This window comes from Leuciscus leuciscus, assembly GCF_965113295.1.
Source record: "Leuciscus leuciscus genome assembly, chromosome: 1".
Classification (NCBI taxonomy): domain Eukaryota; kingdom Metazoa; phylum Chordata; class Actinopteri; order Cypriniformes; family Leuciscidae; genus Leuciscus; species Leuciscus leuciscus.
In genome coordinates this window covers 55114884-55140553 of record NC_138725.1, presented here as the reverse complement: position 1 = coordinate 55140553, position 25670 = coordinate 55114884, and the positions used below count along the sequence as shown (strand labels likewise).

General features: G+C 39.2%; 1 protein-coding gene across 11 annotated transcripts in view; it reads right to left on the bottom strand.

Annotated features, from left to right (window-relative positions):
• rbfox1 (RNA binding fox-1 homolog 1) overlaps positions 1-25670 on the bottom strand; it is a 248412-nt gene that overhangs the window by 46661 nt on the left and 176081 nt on the right. For 2 of the 11 annotated variants that reach the window (XM_082142961.1, XM_082142964.1), the window contains exon 1: positions 1053-1204. The exons of the other annotated variants lie outside the window; for them this stretch is intronic. In XM_082142961.1, coding sequence (XP_081999087.1) covers positions 1053-1085 — 33 coding nt within the window. In that variant the 5' untranslated portion in view covers positions 1086-1204. Of the gene's footprint in view, positions 1-1052; positions 1205-25670 lie in introns of those variants that run through there. 11 annotated transcript variants of the gene reach the window in all.

The following is a 25670-nucleotide window of genomic DNA, read 5'->3' as shown; positions in this document are numbered from 1 at the left end:
GAAAAGTTAGAGAAAAGACAGTGGTGCTTCTCCATGGTGTAGGAAGCCCCTGATGGTGCAAGTCTGCTGGGAGCTCTACATTTGCGGTCATTGTAGTCGTGCCGTCGCTGAGATTTTTTGGAGGCCCTCGTAAAATAGCTGTTGGCAAACACTGGGAGAAAAAATGCGATGGCAGACAGTCAGGCTTAGCTAAACGCTTTGGCCTCCACCCTAATGAGAACCACATTTGGAGGACTGAAATATGTTTTACGTGGCAGCGCACTGGATTCATCACTTCACTGTGCTCGGCTTACAGGCGAACACTTAAACATACGCAGCTATATAAAAGTGGCTTTGTTTTGGTAAAGGGCTTTTTACGACACTTTGCAAATATAATTTCGCACACAACGAGACTACTCCTCCCTCACTCCCGTAGGCGAGAAGTCGCTCTAAATTCCGCATGTACACGAATAGACGCAGCTCACGGTCGCGATGAGTTCAACCGCATGCTAATGCCTTAAAAATTATGGAAAGCCAGGTGGAGCATAGTAGCACTAAAGCAGTACGTGTCAAAGTTCTTGCCGGTAGGTGTTTGACTATTATGGAGCAAAATAAACCGTTTGAAGAGCAGCGCGTCTAACTCTCGTCTGTCTCACTCACTCTTCTCAGGCTGGATGACAGAATTCGGCTCATTTAATTGATCGTGTGCTGCCAAATTTGAGAGTTTAGCCACCAAGACCAACACGAAACAGAGCTCAGAGATGGATTGGAGAGAAATGAGAAAGAAAGAGATGGCGAAATGTGCGAAAAGAGAGCAAAACAGCTGCTGATAAGGCAGCCTGAAAAAGAGTTGCTGAAGGGGGCTCCCTCTTTTTTCAAAGCGCACTCTCTCTCTCTCTCTCTCTCTCTCTCTCTCTCTCACACACACACACACACACACACACACACTCTCTCTCGAACGCAGTCATACACAAGCCACTCGCTCTACTGTGCAGCCACAGCACAAAAGGAAGACGGGCAGGAAAAAAAATGCACTAATGCGCTTGGTAAGCAGAATAACAGGGAAAAAATACCTGTTCCACCATCTTGCTCCCTTTTTCCTCCATAAACTAAGCAGCTGCCTTGGTCCCAATCCCTGCAGCATCTGCCTAAAGCAAGCATCAATTATAGATGAGGGTGTGTGTTCAACCACTGTGTAGCGAGAGGGAGAGAGTGAGTGTGTGAGTATGTGAGCGGGAGGGAAAGGAGGGGTGGAGAAGAAGGAGGGAACTAATGCAAGCGAAAGCTAAGCTCCAAAATTTCTCTCTCTCTCTCTCTGTTCATAACTAATGTCCGACACTCTGAAATGTAAGTGATTCAGGCCATTCGGCGAGCATGTAAACTAAACTTAATTTAGAGCTGTGATATAGATTGTGAAATGATGTTAAAGCTGAGGCTGTTTTCTGTCTGTGAATGTGCAGCTGATGGATTTGGATTGTATCGCTGATGGGGAAATGAACACTAATCTCAGAATCCCTCTTTTTTGGAAGAATGGAGCCTAAACGGACATGGTGATGGGAAAATAAATGAAATTGGAGGAAAAAATATATTTCAATGCTTTTGTGTCCTCTCAGAAAGGTTTTGTTTTCCCCCGAGAAACGGGTTGCAAAACTTTGGAGTCTTTTGTGAGGGAACACAACGTTTCTAGGGGAACGCAAAGGTTTTTGCGAGAGAACTTAAACATTTTGCGAGGGAACACAAAGGTTTTGCCAGCGAACACAACGTTTCTAGGGGGAACGTGAAACTTTTGCAAGAGAACCCAAAATAATTTTAATATATATTTTTCCTCACATTTAATTTTTTTTTTTCATCTCATGTAGGCTACCTGTAGGGGCTCCGTGATGAATAGACCGTCTTAGTCTAAAGTCTTAAAAAAAAATTATATTTAAAAATCGATATATTCTCTTAAAAAAAAATTGTTCCTCTGAAAACAAATCAACAAATTTCTAAATCTAAGGATCTAAATCCAATTCATAAAAAATATGCTCTCTTAAAACCACCTTATTTTTCTTAAATCCATATATTCTCTGAAAATAAGTCAAATTATATCACAAAGTTTAAACAAATTTAGTTATTTTGTAAAAAAATAAAAAAAAGTAATACAAAAATGATTCTGAGCGATCATATGTGGTTGTCTAAGTTCTTTCACATTAGAATAGGATTGCATAAAGTTTACAAATTCAAGCCAAATTTTGTCAGCATGTTCAAAAATAATCAGGAACTTAAATAAGACGCTCGGCTACACTCATATTATCGCTCCTGATGGGAAGGAATCACACTGCGTATGCTTGATTTCTTCAGTAATAAAGAACCATAATGTTTATTTAATCAAGTATCTGGTGCTTGGATGGTAAAGTCTGTTTATGGTTTGGTTCATTTAAGGACATGCAACTCACTGAAAGTGAGTACTGACCCTTTGCCATCCATCAATGCTGTCAGATTTTGGTTGGGCCAGACTGAGAGGTAAACAGGATCAAGATCCACTGTCCTTGCTCTTTCAAACACACTGACTTGCACAGCGAAATCCTGGGCCAACTCTTCGAAAAAAGAGAAAATGGCTGAGGCAAGGCCTTCTTGAGCCCCTGCTGGGCCTGCCCTTTCTTTCCTATAGATTGGACGTTCGATCAACCTTCACCTTTGTTTTCTCCTCTCGCTCAATGCAGGATTCTCACCACAGGCGCTCCTTGTGTGTGTGAGTACGCATGCGAGCAAGGGTGTTTAAGGATCGGCGTGCTGCCCCTTTGCTCTAGACAGTCAGCTGGCTTCTGTCCAGGTCCATGGAGTGCCACTTCAGCTGGACACGCTTTAGAGGGCAAACCATTCCCCAACAGACCCCCAGTGACATACGGCAATAGAGCGGGGCAGGACCCCCCCGACCATTCGTTATCTCAGCCGCTCTTCCTTCCCATTGAGCTTCGCACTATGTTTTCGTATAAAACATTTTGGCGTTCGCACACAGTGATCGTTACCCAACACTTCTGGAGGAGTTCGCCATTTGGTGAGTGCGTGATGACTCGGAAAGCCAGACATCAAATCGCACTCCCTGTCTCAGAGTAAACAAATTAATAATGCAAGAGGTTTTGTAGCGCATGGGTGTGAACTATTTTGAAAGTAACCCATTTCCCAGCAGGAGGCCACCTTTTAAACATGCAAACTCAAAAGAAAAAAGGAACCCGGCTGACGTCGTGAAAATATAACCACCCCCACCAAAGGAAAGTTTCCGATGAAGGTTTAAGGGTGAAAGGAAGCTGAGATAGCACTGTAGCTCTGTGGGCACTGTTCATTTGTACACATTTTGACTAAAAAAAACATTTTACTATGAATAAAATAACACCCAATTTTAGTCCACAAAAATAACAATTTAGTTCACAAAAAAGTGCAAAATTCTATCCCAAATGACATGCGATACACTATACACTTATACTATGCGCCATGAACTCAACCATCTATAAGATTATTTTGGCATCAAACATCGAATTCTGACAGCCCCTTCCCCTCTGCTGCATAAGGAAAACTGGGACAATCGAGTACATGAAGTGTTCAACATTCCACACTTCTTTCTTTCGGTTAATTAAGTGCAACTAGGCATTTGAAGTGCACTTTTTCTTTTGGGAATTTTCCATGTGAACACACTACTCACACTATTTACACTACAATATGGCACAGAATATTGCACAAGTTTTATTTTTTAATTCAACCATTTCACAAAAAAAAGTTAAATGTCCTTGACGAAATCGAAGAACCCTTTGTTAACAGATTAACGTTGCCTGCGGGACACCTCATTTTGCGAGCAAAGAGGTGCACCGAAGCCCCGAGTTAATGGGCTAGACGGCGGATGAGCCGAGTGGCGGCTAACCTTGCCTTGTTCCCCATTATCATATTAGCCGGCATTAGCGCAGGAGCTCTCGTCTGCCGCCGCTCAGCCCTGTGCCGGCATTAGCACACCATGCAAATGAAGATGTAAAGAGGAATCAGTTCATCAATCACACTCGCAAGGGGATAGTGTGCGCAGGAAGAGGATTAGCCACGTAGTCCCTGGACCCCGCGCAGGTCTCCCTCCTGTCACACAGCGTCTTTAATTAAACATCTTAAAGCACTCGCCAATGGCACTTCCTGCATAGTGGGGCTGCACTTGCCATTTGTCACAAGGCAAACATCTCTGCGGTCCTCTGAACAGTGTCGACAAACTCTTTTGGTAATCCTCCTCCAGAAGCATCTCCATCTGTGCAACCTTAATAAGCTAAATCGTCACCTGATGGGAAATCAGACATTACCGTGATGACTGCGGCTATGGGTCTTTTAAGAGGCAAACAAAGGAAACCCTTTACACATAATGGACAGCAAATAAAAAGGGCTGCCATTTTATTTTCAGGTCAAGTGGTTCTAGAGAGAATGGTAATCGGCATATGCACCGGTTGTAAGCTACCAGGTGCTGGAGTGTGTCCCCAAGCAGTTTAATTAGTATTAAAGGCTGATCTGGATTAAGTGGGTTGCTGTGATGGACACAAATCCTGTCAAGTCGATACCAATAACAGAAGAAATCTCTGTAGGATCACAAAAGAAACAGCCGGGCTGCTGAATGGATGCCGCCATCGACGGCACCACCGAGTGTGCGTAAAACCGCTCTACAATTCCGGATGTGTTCCTACATAAATCCAGACCAAACAGGGCCTCCAGTAGATATGCACACAATTAAGCATGTGACCATCACTCAAAGGTGAAGCTGGGAGGGGAGACCTTTTGTGTATTATTATTATTGTGCAACTTCTCAAAGTTTCACACATTTACTGTTACAAATGAAATTTTGAAATCCATTCCCGCTAAACTAACTGCAGTGAGTTGTAACACTATAGAAAACATGGACAAAAATGTACATGCATTTAATTATTAACCAAATTTCCCAGTTTACAATTATTTCTATATTATCCCCCATAAACCTCTTCTTTCTATCCATACATATCAATTTCTGCTTATACACTTTCTGATTTTGTTAAAACTAGTGTTACAACCCTCAGCGGTCTGCTCAGACATAATATTTTAATTTTTTATTTGCATTTAGGTGAAAGTTTTAAATAATAGTTATATTGTAGAGTTAAGAGAACCTACTGAACTGATCCATATTTCGAAGTGGTTACACTGATTGTGTTACACTCCACTCCAAGTTACAACTGTCTCTGGTATCCCATACTGTAAAGAGTCTTTTATGAAACATTCTTAAAATGGTTTTGTTTAATTTCTTATTGGACTAATGACACATAATGATTATTCTGATTTCAGATCAGTCATGTAATGTTAAACAGGTCAGTTTCATCAGATCTGGGCTTGTGGAAACCTTTAAAAGTATATGGTTAACTCTCTGAGAAGACTCTACTGTAAATGTTATGTTTACCTTTTTTAGAGTCCACACATACAATTTTCTTTGCTGGCTCTCGGACTTTTGTTTTAGACTGTGAATGCTTTGGCACGCATGTCTATCCAAACACACACAGCTTAAAACCACAGGCAACCATTTTGTGAGTTGAGAATACCAATTTGAGGCATGGTTTCACTGACAGACTTAGTCTTTGCTTTGGTCTAATGATATTGGATGATGTTTTTATAGTCAGTGAGATGCAATAATAAGATCTCAATAGCTGGCTTGCATGAGAGCCTGAAGTGGGCGTATTTTGAACACAAAGCCATGCAATCATAACCCAGTTCCTTTTCCCTGTTGAACTCTGAGAGAAAATATGAACACTTTTGGCTTGCATATTACCAGTCTCTGAGTACATAGTGTGCACGGTATGAAGAGCCAGTAAAAATGGATCCACGCCTGCACCCTCATGCTACTCGGAATTTCGGATGAGGAGTACTACCTAGACAACCGCAGATAATGACCAGCAATGCAGGTTGGTACATTGCCTCCTGGGCCATCATTTCATAATAACCAAATGATACGACATTTGTGCACACAATCACTTTTAAGGTTTCTTTATACAATTGCAGAGGATTTTCATTCTCCTATATTATTTGAAAGTCTTTGTGTAAAAGGTGGTTGGGAATAAGAGTCACACAAAAAAGAACAGCGGCACACATAAAGGAGCATAAATGCAAATGGGGCACTTGCCTCGTAGTATGGACTTAACCAAACCCTCCCATACTCAACCCCCCAATATACAGTGGAAAAACATGAGCTGGTTTTGACATAATACATACTTATTTCTTTTTCTTTTTTTTTTTTATCTGAAAAAAAAAAATAATCTGAAAAATATAATCATATTTATATATATATATATATATATATATATATAATAATGCGTTACATTTATACAGCACTTCTCTAGGTACTCAAAGTGCTTTTACATATGGAAGGGGGAATCTCCTCAATCGCCACCAATGTGCAGCATCCACCTGGATGATGCGACAGCAGCCATATTGCGCCAGAACGCCCACCACACGCCAGCTTATTGGTGGAGAGTGATAGAGCCAATCAGTATATACATAAATATTTTTATATATATATAATATTTCTTTAAAATATATTAAAATATAATTTTTAAATAAATTGATCCCAGACTAAAAACTCATGACACGCAAAATGTTTGAACCTTCAGGGATGACCCTTCCTGAGCAAATATAGTTTTTTGAAACTACAACAACGAGAAAGAAATAAGAGGTTGGTCAAATCAGATGGCGGGTGTGTAGTCAGAGCCACGTCCCCCTGCAGATGTTCTCTTCCTGCCAGCTTTCCTCTGATACACATCAGTCTCGGCCAGCGTGTTCCAGGGCTGGCCGCCGCTTCAGATGAGGAGCTCATATACATTTCCAGATCACAAATTCATCGCCTTCCCCCCACCGCTCCACTGGAACAAATCTGCTTTCCATTCCGTGTCGCAAATCTCATGTTCTAGTAGGGTTGAACTTGGAGGGGTTTGAACTGTGTCGGATGCATCTCTCTCTCTCTCTCTCTCTCTCTCTCTCTCTCTCACTCTCTCTCCCCCACAACACAGAATATATCCCTCTCTGCTCCTCCAGAGACTGTCGGCCCTCCCCGCCACTCACAGCTCAGCTCAGCCCAGCACGCCCACTAAACATTGGCACTGTCGCTAATAAGCCTAGGTCGTTAGTGTGCCATGTTTTGGGCTAATTTTCTAATCAGACAGTCAGGGTCACCACCCAAAAACCTCCTTGTGCTGAGAAGTTGTACCACTTCCTCCTACAACACACACACACACACGCACGCTTGGGCTCCCATGTGCTGTAATTATATGTGGTGGATGTCATGTGGGTGAAAAGGGAACGCGTGGCAGGCAAAGGCACTCAGCAGTAGGGTCTCGGCCATATGGAGACAGCCTGGAAACTGTCAGGCTCACTTAATAGATGTTGTCCTTTGGGACTCAGGAAGGCAGGTTCATATGGAATAAACACAGCTCCTCGGGCTGAACGTGGATCGGGACGTGAATCACTCCTTAACAATCTTTTCAGCAGCCCCGCTTCCCTCCTACTTTCTCCATTTTGTCCATTTTTAAGGGGGGGTCTCATTATGGGTGAAATAGATTCGTCACCATAGAGACAAGATGTAGAGGAGAATTAAAGAACTATTCACAATTGATTCACAAACGGAGGCCATCTCAGAAGTTTGTGGCTGTATTCTTGCAAAATCTGCAAAATTGGTCCAGTGAGTCTGTGCTAAATATAGTTAACACACACTTTAAAGTTTAACAGTCAATTATAAATGAGCTAAAAGTAACATACAACAAAAAGAATGCCACAGCAGCAGGCCGACTCTAGGTTATCTAAGCGAGCCTCAGAAATCTTAATTACAAGTTAGCGTGCTTTGGCTATGCTTTAGCAGTGTGCGGGTAATTCTATTAGCAGATCTCACACAGACGGCTCATGTTGCCTTTGAAGGCATCGAATGCTTGGCTTTTTCATTTCTTCATTATGTTTCATCAATTGTAGATCAGCCCTGGATCAACGATTTGTTTGTGATGTGGCGTGACAATGTTTCGTAAGGAAATTGTGTTTCTGTGGGTGTTGAAGGCAAAGTAGCTTGCGGCTAACAAAAGCTAGCTTCAGTCTGGGATGGGGTCTGAGTCATCGCCCTGTGATCACAATGAGACATAAATTGGAGGGAAGCAGTAGCACAACACAGCAAATGGCTAATCATGTTATTAGGAGGACTGTAGCTTATGTTTTTATGCTTAAAATGCACAAATCTTTCTGAGTCAGCCTGAATGTTTTGTTCATAACATTAGCAATGTATACAAGTATCCATGTGCATGCATAAAATCACCAAATATCTGAAATGAAAACGTGGACATCGAGTCAATATATCATTGAGTGAGTTTACGTTCATCCGTGCTACAAACGTGCTTTTGTAATTTTGATTTTACGCAGTCTCTGCTCCGTATCTTCATCCAGAAAGCGATGCAGCGTAGGCAAACCCAGTTACAGCGGCATTGCGATGTTCATCACGGCTCAGAATAACCTTCCAATACGTCAAATGTGTTTTGCATTTGATGCAAGAAGATTAAAACAGCGGCCAGTAACATGCCTACTGTTTCTGAGTTCATCATTTGTATAATGGCGGTAAAAATAACCACTATTCTTGTAAACAGGAGTGAAGAGGTTTGCCCGTGTCAAGTAAACATCTTACTGCAATTAAATCCATTATTGGTGCACATGTAAACATCGTCATTGAAATTTCCAGCTGTTTGTGAGATAATTTGGTGTATTTTTGTCTTAATACATATTACATATTAAGTAATTAGTAATAATGTGATGATTCATTTAAATAATTATTACAGGTATCTAATGCAATAAACTAAAGAGAAATCAAAACGGCTAAGTAATAACTATAGGTTTTTCTAAATGATTTAGCTTGTCATAAAGCTGACAGCCTCAGTGAACTTCAGACAAGTTCCTATGTTTATTACTAGTTTATTTTTCTTTGTCCTAAAACTGAAAATAAAGATGTACAACAGCATTCGTCAAATTCGGCCAAAAAGGCCCACTGTCCTGCAGAGTTTAGCTCAAATCGTGATCAAACTCACCCTCCTGCAATTTTCTAGGAACTCTGAGACCTTGATAGCTTGTTCAGTTATAGAACTAAACTATGCAGGGCAGTGACCCTTCAGGACCGGACTTGAGGAACAAACAGGTCAGCCTATGCAGGTATGCACTTTGTATGCATGTGACGAACTGCAAGTGCACACTTGTGTGTGCGTGCAAACAAGGTTCGGCCCTAATCTCCCGTGCAGTACATGAAGTTTTGTAGATGCACATGCGAAATGTCAGTTGTCACAGCCATGAATGCGACAGCAGCATGAACAAAGTGCTCATCAGGCCAGTGCATCTCCTGCAGACACTCTGATGCTTGTCAGGTACAGGTGATTTTAATTACAGCCATTATTTACAGAGCTGAAACAAAGTGGCAAGGTGGCACTGAACCAGGCTGTCAGGCAGCCACACACTCTTACTGGCTGGAGAAAGCTCATTTCCTTGCCTTACTCGCCTTTCTCTCCTCCATCCAGCCCACCCCCTCCTCACGGTCTACTACTTCTCCCCCTGTCTCTTTCTCTCTCTGTCTCCCTGCCCTCTTCCCATTCTGGGTGAAAGGAACATGCTGTAAGAACATTAATCACGCATCATGTTTAACCTTGGAATCATGTCATTTACTGTTAGCTTTGATGTCTACACTCTATCATATGAAGTTAGCCTAATATATTTTATGAATTTATTTATTTATTACACTGCTTTTTGGAATACTTCATTCTGATTGGTCATAAGCAGCTTTCCGCAGTTAAATATTTGATATAATTTAATATATATTAAAATATATTAAAACATATGTTAAACTGTATAATGGATTTTGTTGCAGGCAACTGATTTCCAACATAGCTGTGCTAGTTTCATGTCAGTACTCTGCTGTCTCATTCTTCTCACAAATAATTTCAACTCAAGATCAATATTCCATGTCCATTTATATATTTATTGAATAATAACAGACATAATGTACAGTCATTAGGTCATTATTGCAAAATAAAGCACTTTAGGATGATATAAGACCAGATCACCCAGTATATTTTGTGATAATGACCAAGTGAATATATATATATATATATATATATATATATATATATATATATATATATATATATATATATATATATAAAATAAATTAAAAAATAAAACTATTTAAAAAATGCACTATATATTATATTAATTATATTATTATCATAACAATTCAAATTGTTTAATTCCAAGTTAAAATAAACAACGAATCCTAGATTTAACATTTTTGGACTTCACTTATAAAATATTATAAAAGCTTCCATCTTTTCCCTTTCATTTAAGACCACTGGACTGAAATCATCCTCAGCTTTCAAGCCAGCTGGAACATTCTTTGAGATAGCAGGAACCGTATTATCTGTGGATCAATGGCGAGTAAGGGGTAGGACGTTAATACTCTTTGATCAAAGAGCTGTCCTATTTCTGTTTTTTTGTTAAAAAAAAAAGAAAAAAAAGGGGGGTGGTAACAACAGTGGTAACAAGGAGAACAAGAAACGGAGTGTGTGTGTGTGAGGAAACAAAGGCTAAGACTCTGGCAGATGTTGCAGGGTCTCTGATGACTGTGTAATGACAGATGTTTTGAAGCGTAGCTAGGAGAGGTATGACCAGGCCTAATGATTTCTGGAGCGAGCGCACAGGTACACTAAGAGCAGAACTAATCACACACAGATGGACACACACAGAGAGCTGCAGGAACAGGCCAGGACACACAGATGTATCTGCCAGAAACGAATTCACGGCCCCCCTGGAACGCCGGCCGAACGAGCTCCATCTCCAATCGGTTTCTTTAATCATGACTATTAAAGCACGTGCATTTGGATGCATGTCAGTGATGCCCTAAACAAGATGAGACTTTATTGAGTATGACATGAACAGCTCAAACAGAAGGTATAAGATACACATATTTTCTACTACACAGACTAGTGTGGGTTGACATGATTTATGATCAGACGCATTTCTTAGGGGTAATCGCAACGGGGAATGTTGAGCATGGGGGAGACAAGGCCCACCTTAAACATCTAATCCTTGGCTCCATAAATTTTAGGAGGTGATCACAAGTTCACAGCTAGATGGAGCACAACATCAGAACGTACTGGTTATAAGATGTTTTTTTAAAAGGTGTTTAAAACAGTTTAAAAAAAAAAAAAAAAAAAAAAACTCTTAAAAATGCAATACTTATCATGCAAGATATTAAAAAAGGACAAACATATCTGTTTCAGAGAGTACATAATTGTTATTTCTATTTTATCTCTATCTATCTAATCTATCTATCTATCTATCTATCTATCTATCTATCTATCTATCTATCTATCTATCTATCTATCTATCTATCTATCTATCTATCTATCTATCCCATTTATAAATCAATAAAAATATATAAACATCTGTCTCTTAATTCATCTTTTTTAAAAGCTAAATATAGTCAAACTAAAACAAAAAATTTGAATAAGCTAGTCGACCAGTAGATGACTAGTCATGCATTCCTGTATATACAAATTCTGTCTTAGTTAAAAAGCCTTTAAACCAGCGCAAATTAATTGCATGTCGTTTCATGCGCAAGATTTATCTGTCCTTATCTGTATTATGGGAGCTGTGGATTAATTATGTTTCATTTTCCCTATATTGGCCAATTTCATGCCTTTGCACAGTTTGAAAATATTTACACTAGTTACAAACAATTAATTCAATGGCTTGTTAGGCAACCCAGTGATTTTCTGTGCGAGCGCAGAATGGAGGGTTGGCATCACGTGTGTGCGCTCACATGTGTCTTCATGAGTGAGCTTAGAGAACTGGCATCTGTCATAATTACATTCACTGTGTTGACAAGCCTCGCCATCTAACAAGATACATCCCATTATTGCCAGATGTTTTAAAATTGACATTATAAATGTTTACACTGTGTAGTAACCCGAGCTATTAGTTTCGACTAGCGACATAAAATACTCCAAAAGCCAGCATAAAAACATTAGTGTCAGCTGCTGTAAAAGTTGTGCTATTAATTTTAGCAGAGGATGCAACTTCTCTGAATATGGCCCATCTGTTATGGCATCAAATGGCCCAAATTACTTTACGAAAACAGTTCCATCAAATTATTTTCATCACCGTTTTCACTGCAAACGCCAGCCGCTCAAAGTTAAAAGGTCGTATTTCAGCATCATCCATGCACCGACACGTCCGCTTGGAACGCCTGTGCAACTTTGAGCGCATATGTCATTGGTTAAACAGGCCGCACACATATGTTTTCACCATTTCACCCATGTGCCACAATAGCTGTGTAATGTTAACAAAGCACTGTGGGAATGTGAGGTTGAGAGGTGCGGTGAAAAGTTATCACTGTAAATTAAAGGTATGACTGGTGGAAGCCCAAGGGTTTACACTGGGGTTATCGGGGGCTTCCACACATCAGCATCTCCTATCACAAATCCGACGGTTCCTGTGAAGTGTCATAAACTGCCGGGCCCATTTCCAGTATCGCTGTGGCTCCCCGCAAAGCCCCAAGGGCCTTCTGCTTTACCAAACACAAAAGCAGTGTTGCCTCTCTCTCTCTCTAAAGTCAATATACAGTAGGGAGAACAAGTATTTGATACACTACCGATTTTGCAGGTTTTCCCACTTACAAAGCATGTAGAGGTCTGTAATTTTTATCATAGGTACACTTCAACTGTGAGAGATGGAATCTAAAACAAAAATCCTGAAAATCACATTGAATGATTTTTAAATAATTAATTTGCATTTTATTGCATGACATAAGTATTTGATCACCAATCAACCAGTAAGAATTCGGCTCTCACAGACCTGTTAGTTTTTCTTTAAGAAGCCCTCCTGTTCTCCACTCATTACCTGTATTAACTGCACCTGTTTGAACTCGTTACCTGTATAAAAGACACCTGTCCACACACTCAATCAAACAGACTCCAACCTCTCCACAATGGCCAAGACCAGAGAGCTGTGTAAGGACATCAGGGATAAAATTGTAGACCTGCACAAGGCTGGGATGGGCTACAGGACAATAGGCAAGCAGCTTGGTGAGAAGGCAACAACTGTTGGCACAATTATTCAAAAATGGAAGAAGTTCAAGATGACGGTCAATCTCCCTCGGTCTGGGGCACCATGCAAGATCTCATCTCGTGGGGCATCAATGATCATGAGGAAGGTGAGGGATCAGCCCAGAACTACACGGCAGGACCTGGTCAATGACCTGAAGAGAGCTGGGACCACAGTCTCAAAGAAAACCATTAGTAACACACTACGCCGTCATGGATTAAAATCCTGCAGCGCACGCAAGGTCCCCCTGCTCAAGCCAGCACATGTCCAGGCCCGTCTGAAGTTTGCCAATGACCATCTGGATGATCCAGAGGAGGAATGGGAGAAGGTCATGTGGTCTGATGAGACAAAAATAGAGCTTTTTGGTCTAAACTCCACTCGCCGTGTTTGGAGGAAGAAGAGGGATGAGTACAACCTCAAGAACACCATCCCAACCGTGAAGCATGGAGGTGGAAACATCATTCTTTGGTGAGGCTTTTCTGCAAAGGGGACAGGACGACTGCACCGTATTGAGGGGAGGATGGATGGGGCCATGTATCGCGAGATCTTGGCCAACAACCTCCTTCCCTCAGTAAGAGCATTGAAGATGGGTCGTGGCTGGGTCTTCCAGCATGACAACAACCCGAAACACACAGCCAGGGCAACTAAGGAGTGGCTCCATAAGAAGCATCTCTAGGTCCTGGAGTGGCCTAGCCAGTCTCTAGACCAGAACCCAATAGAAAATATTTGGAGGGAGCTGAAAGTCCATATTGCCCAGCGACAGCCCCGAAACCTGTAGGATCTGGAGAAGGTCTGTATGGAGGAGTGGGCCAAAAGTGTGCAAACCTGGCCAAGAACTACAGGAAATGTATGATCTCTGTAATTGCAAACAAAGATTTCTGTACAAAATATTAAGTTCTGCTTTTCTGATGTATCAAATACTTATGTCATGCAATAAAATGCAAATTATTTACTTAAAAATCATACAATGTGATTTTCTGGATTTTCATAAGATACCTATGATAAAAATTACAGACTTCTACATGCTTTGTAAGTGGGAAAACCTGCAAAATCGGCAGTGTATCAAATACTTGTTCTCCCCACTGTATGTAGCTCTTTGTTTCCTCATATCAGATATTTTCTCCTATCTGAGTTGAGCCCAGGATCATAACCCCCTCCCATCTCCCTTAAAAAGGAGGCTACTGGGAAATGTAGTCTTGTCTTGTTAAAAGGATAGAGTTATGCTTTATTTTGAGGTTCCACTTATGATATTCTACTTACTATAAGTAACTTTGCAACTACATGTCAACTGACTCTCATTAGAGTATTAGTAGATTGTAGACAGTGGACTGCAAAGTACTTATAGTCAGTAGAATGTCTGTTGGGGACCATTAAAAAAAAAAAGTGTTAGCAGATGTTAAGCAGACAGTCTACTAATATGCTAATGAGATTTAGTTGCAAAATTATTTATGGTTAGTAAAAAGTGGATCATCAAATTAAAGTATTACCAATGATAGTTCACCTTTAAAAATGAACATTTAGTCATTAATTACTCTCCATCATGTTCCAAACCTGTATGACTTTCGTTCATTGAATACAAAAGGACATTCTGAAGAATGCACTGCTTCAAAAAAGATGCTTAATTATCATGAATGTATCATAGTAGTTCACAAATATTGAGGGATAGACTTACAGTTTTCCTAACACAAAGCTATTGTGTGGCTCAAAAGACTTAGACCTTTTTACATGTGGACATTTTTATAATACTTTTATGAAGTGTGAAACCCCCAGAACCCATTACTTGTAAAAACAACAACTAGTACATTCTTTAAGAACATCTTCTGCATTCCACAGATGATTTAAAGTCATAAGGTTTGAAAAGTCATAAAGCTGAGTAAATGATGACCGAATTTTCATTTTTGGGTGAACTTACAGCTTTTACAAGCAGGAACTGTGCATCATAAGAGCTCAGGTAGATCTGCGGATTTGCTTTGCGGTGGTTGAGCAGGAAAGCCGTGGCTTTAGGAGCTTTGTGTCAGCTGATCCCAGCACTGCACAGGCTCTGTAACACACACCAGGAAAAGCACAGGTCACCGGGCAAACGGGAGGGATGTGCGAGTATGCATGTGTGTGTGTGTGTGTGTGTGTGTGTGTGTGTGAGACTTGGCCCGTGGCACGTTTTCCTGATGCAGAGTGGGGGTGACAGACAGAGCTGACAGGCCAACCTTTGCACTGCGTAATAGACAGACAGGGAAGTGGGAACCGCACTCTGTCACCGGGGAATACAGATGTAAACATGGCCACTCTCTCACCCACACTCGCCTCCCTGACAAAACATATTAGTGGTGGAGTTCTCAGTGCACACCTCTGTGCTTAAAATCGCTGATGATCTGCATACACGCACACACACACACACACACACACACACACACACACAAACACTTAGTGCACGCAAGCAAGTGTGCCGCCGTGGGAACGCATAGCCTGCACTAATTGCAGTTTTAATTGTTGTGGTGATTCTAGTGTGTCACTGATATATCTGATGAGTCTGACGTGACTTATTGACAGATCTCTAGAGCGTGCGCGGCGACCTGACAAAAACGCATTGATTAATTACTAGCCATCCAAGACAATTAACTGGAACAGAATGCGAAAACAAGCGGCGAGCAACTTTTGCCGCGCCGCCATCCTACCCTCGTTTAAACCCTCTGAGGATACATCAAACAATTTCTTTCCCTGCGTTTCCAAGGCAACGCTAATATATGAGCTCACCAGTGTTACTGGAAAGCATTTCACTTGACAGTTTTAAAAATGATTTAAAAGCCGGCTTAGTATGTGAATCTCATCCACACTACAGTAAATCAGGCTGTGGACGAATCCCTCTCCAGCTGTCATGAAAGGATCGGGGAGGGGAACAGGCTCCTTTGCCTGTGGTCTTGCTGGAGAGGCTAGTTTGGGTGAAATATCTCCAGATTCCTGCTGTTCTCATCCATTGTTCATACTCTAGAAAAACCAAGCAGATACTTAGGCCATTTGTTTTCACAAGCCTGAGTACATACAGTTGAGTCCAAAAGTCTCAAAAACACTAGCTTCTAATTATACACATTATACAGTATAGTGTGCATTCAAATAAAAAAAATTGAATTTAAAAATTAGCATGCATTTCAGAATTTCTTTATACGTATTATTTCTTCACACGCATTAATGACACTGGAGCTGCATAAACTCTACAATTTGTGGACAAGAAATAGCGCAGAATCTTAAATAATGTGCCATGATGTTTCTTTTTCAAATTATATCTTTTTTAAATTTAGCTAATATATTCTTAACCTTTTTTTTTTAAACCCAGATATTCAATGTCTTTAACAAAATTTCCACCCATCCACAGAAATAGAATTTTAAGAAGTTCCTAATGTAAAATCTATCCCAAAAAGTGCACTACTGTTCAAAAGTTTGGGGTCAGTATTCATTCATTCATTCATTCATGCATTCATTCATTCGTTTGTTCGTAATGAAATTAATACTTTTATTTAGCAAGGATGAGTTAAATTGAACAAAAGTGACTTTTACCATTTTATAAAAGTTTTCTATATACTTCATTTTCAACATTGATGATAATAAGAAATGTTTCTTGAGCAGCAAATCATCATATTAGAAAGATTTCTGAAGGATCATGTGACACTGAAGACTGGACTAATGCTAAGGATGATAATGAATTATAAGTAAATCTATATTTAAATACCCAATATTTGTGAGAAGTGTATTTTATGGTTCAATTCGAGTATTGCACATTTAGCTCAGAAACATGTAAATATTAAACTCAATTGTAATTAATTGTGCACAACATCTGAGGCATTGTGTGTTCCAAACTAGTCATGACACCATGCTGCCTTAGTAGTCAGCTACCTATGTAAGCAGCAGGCAGCTCACTACATTGAGGTGAACACTATTGCAGAGGAGCTCTCCTTCTTGCTCTCATCACAGCCTGTGCATATCTGCTTATACCCATCTATACTACAGCGTTCTTCCTCACCGCTTGCCGATGCATGACACCCTCTAACAGAGCCCTGCTTGCTGTTCTCTCTTTGTCTTTTTCCCCCCACCAACTTGTTTTATCTCCCTGAGTCTTTCTCGCTTTTCTCTCCACCTCCGTCTCCCCCCTCCCCTCTTCTGGTGTGTTTCCCTGCCCCTCTCCGATTGAGCTCACTCTCCCCTAGACGGCGCAGGTTGGTGTTGGCACACATAACAATTGCAGAGGAGCATCTAGCACTTACAGTAAATGAAGCTCGGGCAGCAGCCCACTGAGATGCATTAGATTAGGTAATTGAGATATGAGTGATGGCGCAGGCCAGCCCCTGCCGCAGAGGTCTTGGAAATAAGCATTTGCCGCATCCGGCGTATTACAGGCTCAGATTATGGAGGGCCCTGATAGAATAATGTCAGCCGAACACAAGGCTAAAATTGAACTGTCAAGAACTGTCAAATACACAATAATGTGCTCGGCAAACCCAAGTCATTTCGCCACTCTGGACTGACTGACGGACCACATGCGTTTCAGAGTGCACTTTGAGAAAACATGCATCTGATACGCATTCAATTTGAGAAACTTGAGATGCTAATTATTTTAAGCAGACGTGCTTCTGTTGACTCTCCTAACAGGATTTGCGAGTGGAAAACTTTGTTTGTTTTAACACTGTTGGTTTTCTTTACGCGAACACCTTTTTCCCTGCTGAATCTGCTGTGATAGTGTGCTAAAACAATCACCTGTGTATGGATTAATGGCTTTAATTCTGAGGACTGGCAGGGCGTAGCCACACAAATGTCCATATTTCCATCTGTGCCCCGCTGTGAAGTTAAATTGATTCAGGCCTTGGCATCTCTGAAATGTGATGTCGTAAACAACTTGGATTCAGTTCAGCACGTTTGTGCATCACAGAAAGAGACCTATATAATTTATATATATATATACTACAGTGTATAGCAAATCTCAATTTTAGTTTATATTATCACAAAATGTGAATTATATTATCACACAGCTCTTTATATAAAGTTGTATCAACAAAGTAAATCAACTTTATCTGCATTCATATAGTATACTCACGTGAAACAATACTACAATATATAGCACATCTCAACTGCATGATTGTTTACATTGTTTATATTTGTGAGAAGTGTATTTTATGGTTCAATTCGATTATCGCACATTTAGCTCAGAAACATGTAAATATTAAACTCAATTGTAATTAATTGTTGTGCACAACATTTGAGGCATAGTGCGTTCCAAATTAGTCAGCTATAAAGTTCCATGACAGTATGGTTGTTTTTATTGTTGACAAATTTAAATTATATTAATCACAGCCCTCTATATAAAGTTGGATATATGACTTTATCCAACTTTACCCACATACATACAGTATACTAATGTACAATGACATTTATACTACTTTTTACTGCTAAATTTAAATCTGACTTCAGTATAAGACATGAAGATATTAAGATATTATAAAAATGTACATCCTGATTTTCAGTAAATTTTGTGTATTGTGACTAGCCTATTCATGAATATTCAAGGCTTATTTCCTTTACTTATAGAGTGTAGCCCTCAAGTGAACCTTATGAAAACAAACCGTATTATCACTAAATGTATAATTAACTTGTAAATCATCCAAGCGCACGATAAAAAACAGCTCTCCGGCGATGGTTTTTTTTCTTTCAGGGTTGAAGAAAGAGATATCATCACTTGAAATAACCCACAAATCAATACCTCACCGTTAGCATGTGCTCACCAACTTCCAGTGGCAGCACTTCATTTAGGTAATGGCCTAAAGAGCCAGTGGGAAAAGAGTGGTCTGACATGGCAGCCCCACGCAGCACACACAGCAGAGTGCACTTAAAGCACAGCCGACTAAATCAGGGCCAATTAGTGTGTCTGTGGACCGCAGCAGCTGGGCTAAGTCTGGGGGCAGAGGTGCTCGGGGCTGGAGCTGAAAAATTGTGGTAGTCCTGAAGCAGGCCTTTCCTGAAAGAAAGAGAGGAGGGGGGTATGCGAGGGAGAGATAGAAAGAGGACAGCGGCCCACTGCCAGTCAAAGAATGCAGTGCATTCTTTTTCCGCTAACCTCGCCCGACATCAATCACGCAAGCTGGAGGTAGAGTGAGAAGTCAGCTCGGCCACTGAGGAAAAATATCTGTAATGATTGACACAAGGGCTGTTGTGTCGACCTCTGCGCTTTTATCGAGACTGACTGTAGAAAAATATATTCATTATGGACTTGTTTACTATTTTACTTGTTTACTCTTAGTCCATTAATATAAGTTTTGAAGACATCTATATACTAGCGTATTCCTAAAAACACTTTTAAACATACTGTGTGTGTGTGTATATATATATATATATATATATATATATATATATATATAAAGACTTCAGATGCAAGTTTTACAGTCTTTTTCTTCCAGGAAAACAGACGGAAAATGTTGACTATTCATCTTGCACTAATGCTGAAAGTATAAAGTCATGGTTTATGAATGTGACCTAACTAAAGGCTATTAAAAAAAAGAAAAAAGGATGTGGCAATATTTAGTATTTTCATGTTGTGAGTTATTTTAGTATTATTTATACACTATTACAGTATTTATTATTATTCTGAATTATCTTTTATTTTTATTTTCCTTTTGATTTTAGTTTAAGGCTTACGTAATTTAATGTTTGTCAATATTAGTTTTTGTTTTATTTTTTAAATCTATTTCTACATAACTATAATTTTAGTACTTAAATGGAAATTAGAAATGTTTCTTTGCCAACTAACTGAAATAAGTTTCTCATCATGTCAGCCTTATTTAGATTACTGATTTAAATTATTTTGAATAGTTTTAGTTTTAGTTAACAATAACAACACTGGTTATGAGCAATATAAAAATTCTATATATTTTCTAAATAAATTAAAACCAAAACACTAAAACTAAAGTCAATAATCACAACATCATGTAATGTATGAAAAATGGATATTAACTGATATTTGCAAAAGTAAATCTAAATGTAAAAATAGGCCATGTATAACTAAATATCTAATACTGGCTGATGCTAACAAATAAAAACAACAACAGCAACAACAACGTGGTACTGATAGGATATATCACCGGTGCATCCATAAAAAAAATCTTCTCAGCAATATAAAATAGAATCACAGTGATTTTGCCAAATAAGACATGTTACTGGATCAACATATTTTGTTGATCCTGCAACAACATTCCTGTCCGAAAATATAGTCCTAACCCTATCCCTATCCCTACCCCTTAACCTAACCCTACCCATACATTATCGTTAAAATCAGAGAGAAATGGCACAGGGAATTGACAGGTGAATAACAATGATGTAGGAGCACCTAACCCTGGTTGTGAGCCAAAACTTGACAAAAACTGCAAACTTGTCCTTCAAATCTAATTGGTTGTTTGGAATGTTGATCTAGAATCAACAAAGATGTCGATCCAGGAACCTGATGTACTTGGTGAAATCACGTTCACCATATGTCAACACAAGAGACAGAAAAGTGCAATTTACACAACAAAATGAGTTTGATTTGTTGTGGCGTGTGCATCCCCATCTCAAAAGTGGTTGTCTTTGTACCTTGGCAAAGGCTATTAGATGCTCTGGCGTCTCAAACATCCTGAAGGACAGAGTCGCTGCGGTGAGGTGGTAAGAACATGATGTGGAGAGCTAAGCAAAGGTATCCTCAGGACAAAGAGCAACCGCAGCGGGACAATGAGTGTGAACAATCCGAGCGTTTTATTCATCCCGCTGTTGTCCTGAGCTGGGGCTATCATGCATACGCACGCCACCACAAACAAACTGCAGCATGAGCGCCTCCGCCACTCCTGATCGCCTCCACGGTTTCAACCAGCAAATTCCTTTGGCTTGTTTTAAAGGAAGAAGCGTCCTATTCTGTCAATGTCACCGTGGATATCCCTATATACAATGCAATTGAAGATAAGCCTAATCTTGCACACCCACACGGCATCTTCATTTTTTCCTGTATCAAAGCCAACAGAGTGTACAAACCAGAGGATTAGCCACAGACTTCTATCCTTTTGAATAAACTCAAGCACAATACGTGCAAAGTAAACCTAGCAAGGACAAAACACAAATATTGTTCCATGTACATCTAACATATAAATAATTTTTAAAAATTCCATTATTGTGTATGTAGAATATGTCAATGTACATTTGATATAAAATTTCAACTTAATAATAAACAATTTAATGCACTTTTTATGCACTACTTATGCAAAAAAATAATGCATTTGTCGAATGCTTCTTTCCATTTTATGATTTTCCACTACAAAACCAAGGCGCAGGCATGTTTCCTAATTTGAATAAGATTAGATATACAGGGTATTAGAAGATTTCTGTTGCATAAATACAGGGTTCATAACATCTGCGCTGGTACACGGTGTCATTTGTTTGTTTACAAATTGAAGTAAATGGATTATGGAGGCCTTCTTTACAACACAGAGATCTACAAACAACACAACAATTCCATGTAGGAGAAATTTCATGACTCTTTATGAGGTAATTTCCTCCATGTCATACATTAGAAAAGCTGTCTGTGTAGATTCAAAAACAATATTCAAAGCAGACGTGAAGCTATTGTGCTTTAAGTACGCAGATTAAAAAACACAGATACCCTTTAAAAAGCTCATGCTGAACACAAACAAAAGTTATAAATAAAAAATGATATTGTGTTTATAGTAGTCTTCTGGGTCTGACTTTTTTTTGTTGCCAAAATGCTAATGTTATGTATAAATTTATTTTCATCACATCAGCTAAAGGCCTTAATTCTGCTCTCTTATTTTAATACTTGGCTTTACGGCCTGTAATTGTATGATTTGCATTTTTTTTTCCCGCCCATTATAAATAATCCATGCAACACACGGCCTGGCTGCCAAGCTGGCATCACTTTCTATTTAATCTTGTGAAACAGTCGCTTTATCTCCTTGTTCAACCTGGGGTTTATCTTTTGTTGTGGCACCGTACTATTGATGTGGAAATGTTTACAAAGCAATATACTTGCCCCATTTAGCGAAAGCAGGAGTTCAATGTATTAATATGATCATTTTATCACCCCCAGTGTGCTTCACTCAGTCATTGACTTAATAACAGGCACTGTTTTCTTTAATGGCTCCTTTGCCTAGGACGTGGTGTTTTGTTAACAATGCTGTAATAAGGAGGCAGCATTTATACACATCACCAGGAGAGCAGAGACCGTTTTTTTTGTTTTGTTTTGTGGTGCAGAACTATCGACCGTGGTATTCTCCTTCAACTCCCTGTGGGGATGAGAGCGGAGCCCCCGTTACATCGGCATGTTCTCCATTATCATTTCAATACGAGTATGACACACCGGCGAGTGGCAGAATGCTCCGTTTCTATTTCCACTCCACAACTGATAGCAAACGGAGTCTGCCCGGTGTGAGGTTTCCCCAACACCCCCCACCCTTTTGCCCTGCCGCAAGCGAAACAGCAACACTAGCAACTAGCGTAATGTGCGCCGCGAGGCCCCGGCAGCACAGGACAGGCTAAGACTATAACCAGTTACATAATCACCGCAATAAACACGTTCCGATTGTACTCAACACACAGCACTTAACTCCCACTGACGATAACAGAGTACGCAGCAACCCTTCGCCAGCTTCCAAGGGAAATAAAAGAGGGAGCGATCTAACACTATACTTCATTCTCACACTCAAGGGCCATGCATTTTCCAAACAATGAAACATATAATCACTGCGGCCCGGGGATATTTTACAGTCAACGTACATGGTGTTTGAACAGACTGAATCTTTGTTAAGTCATGGGGAATAATCAAATTCTGAAAATGGGCGCTTGTTTTATTTTTAGCAAGCATTTTTGGGGGGAATTCATGTATACATAGTGTCAGATTATATTAAACATATTTATTTGAGAATAATATTGTGATATTATGTGTAATATAATATTGCGTTTTCAACGTGAAGCCCATTAAAACAAAACAAAACAAAAAACAGTAACAATTTACAATTTGTTAACATTATTTACTAATATGATTAATAAATGCTTTAGAAGTATTAGTCATTGTTAGTTGATGCAAATTTCAACATTTCTTAATATTAAAAGTGAAAGTTGCATCTGTTGTTCACAAATATTATTTAATAGACCTGAGCAAACATGAACTAACAATAAACAGATAACAAAGATGAATAAACACTGTAACAAATATAATGCTCATTGTTAATGCTCAATGTTAACATTGGGACCTTACTGTAAAGTGTTATCAAAAATCATATGGAAAAATGGTGAAAGAAACACACACACACACACACACACGCTGCATTTTTACATTTTCAAAAAACATCACTTAGTATGATTTATAAGATGTTTTCCTTATGGGGACCAAAAAATTTCCCCACGACATAGGGTTTACCAGGAACAGACACACACACACACACACACACACACACACGCACACACACACACACACACACACACACACACACACCAATTGTATTATATATTCTCTTTTCTAATTCCTGTCAAGAGGAGCTGCATTTGAAATGAGAGGACTGGCAGAAATCTGCATGATGTATTCAGCATCTAATGAGCGGCGGGGTGAATTGTAGGCACAGGGCATATGCAGTGCCCTGCGAAATCCCCTCTCCTGCACACTATGATTATTCACCCTCATGTAGCTTTGCACTTCCTCTATTCGGTCAAGCCCACAGGATTTACCAATCCAAAGCTCTGACGGCTCGAGAAAAAGAGGCCTGTCCTCCTCCAGAAGGGCTCCCTGCTTTGAGACGCCCTGGCGCACCACAACTGAGGCGCATCCATCTGTGGGCCTTGTAGGTGCTGTGGAGATAACCAATTTTTCAAAGCACAACCAGAACTTGCATAATGCCTCATGCTCCCACGTTATGACTCACTAAATTACATAAACAGAATGTGGGGTATTCTCTCTCTCTCTCTCTCTCTCTCTCTTCGCTATTTTAGCATTTTTCTTGCCATTGTTATTTCTTCCAAAATCATTTTCAACCCGAACAAAGCTACTGAAAACAATGTAATGAGGGTATAAAAAGATATGTCAGCTTATGTAGAGGATCATGTTTTCTTTACGACGATAGGGGGGTAGACAATGTATACTACAGTATGGGAGATTAAACCACACAAATCTTTTAACTTAATTTAAATCTGAAAATGAGCTCTCGTTTTCAACAGAATAAAGAAATAAAAAAGTTTGGGGAAAAATTGCTTAAAAAGTTCAAATGAGAATATGTAAAAAGAAAAACAACAACAAAAAAAGTCACAAGGGCATTGAATGATATTTCAATAAAAAAATTACAAATTTAATACAAATTTGTAATAAATGACTCCTCCCTCAAATGATGTTCCACGTGAACAGCCAATTAAAACATATTACAAATATGTGATTCCTCACAGTAAATAATACAAAAAAAAAAGAATACAAAAAAAAAAGAAAGTGAAATCAAATTAAGTATTTGTACAGTATAAGTTGGTACAAATGTAACTTCCAAATTATCATTCAGTGTCTACACATGATTAGCTAAATATGTGGAGTGTTATAGTTTTTATTTACATTTTTAGGACATATGTATGCTTTTTACAACTTACATTTTACAAACATTTTAGTTACATTGAGTGACAAAACTGTAGCACAATATGTAAATAAAATATATTTAAAAATATCAACTACTAGCGAATTATATTACTCCCCTTCAACAAATTATATTACACCTAAACAGCCAATCAACCATCTCATCAGCATTGAATTATATTTGTTGACATTTTTACCTGCTTATATTGCACAAATGCCACACATTTAATCAAATTCACATTTAATTTTTCATTTAAATAAATGAGTGGAAGCATTTGTACAGTATACATTGGTGAAAATATAACTTCCAAAATATTAATCAATGTCTACACAATAATGTGTTTTGATTTGTTGAATGACTGGACAATGGTTTTTATTAAAAATGTTGGGACATATGGTATGATTTCTTATTTTAACTTATTTTTTTACAAGGTGAAACTAAAAATGTAAAACTAGCAACTACACCCCAAACCCCTCCCACAAATGAGGCTATATACACACAAACAGCCAATCAAAACAACACCATGTGGTCAGAATTTAATAATATTTTACCTGTTTATATTACATGTGTGATTCTACGTGATTCCACACATTTAATCAAATTCAAATATTAAAAGATCTTAGTAAAATTTTAAGTAAATAAGTACAAATAGGGCCCGAAAATGTAAATAAAAGCTGTTGTTTCACAACAAGCAGCTGCATTCTTAACTCCTCCCACAAATTATGTACCACACTAACAACCAATCAAAACACAGCCATGTGGTCGGCACCAAATGATGCGTCAGAAGTTGCGTTTCAACCTTCTTCTGCAGTACAAATACATGAATCCACACTCTCAATCAAACAGATCTGTACTGAACACCATTCACTATATAGCGCCCCTTCATGTGAGAGTCAAGTCACGGTCCAAGAGTGTCACATAAAGTGCGTT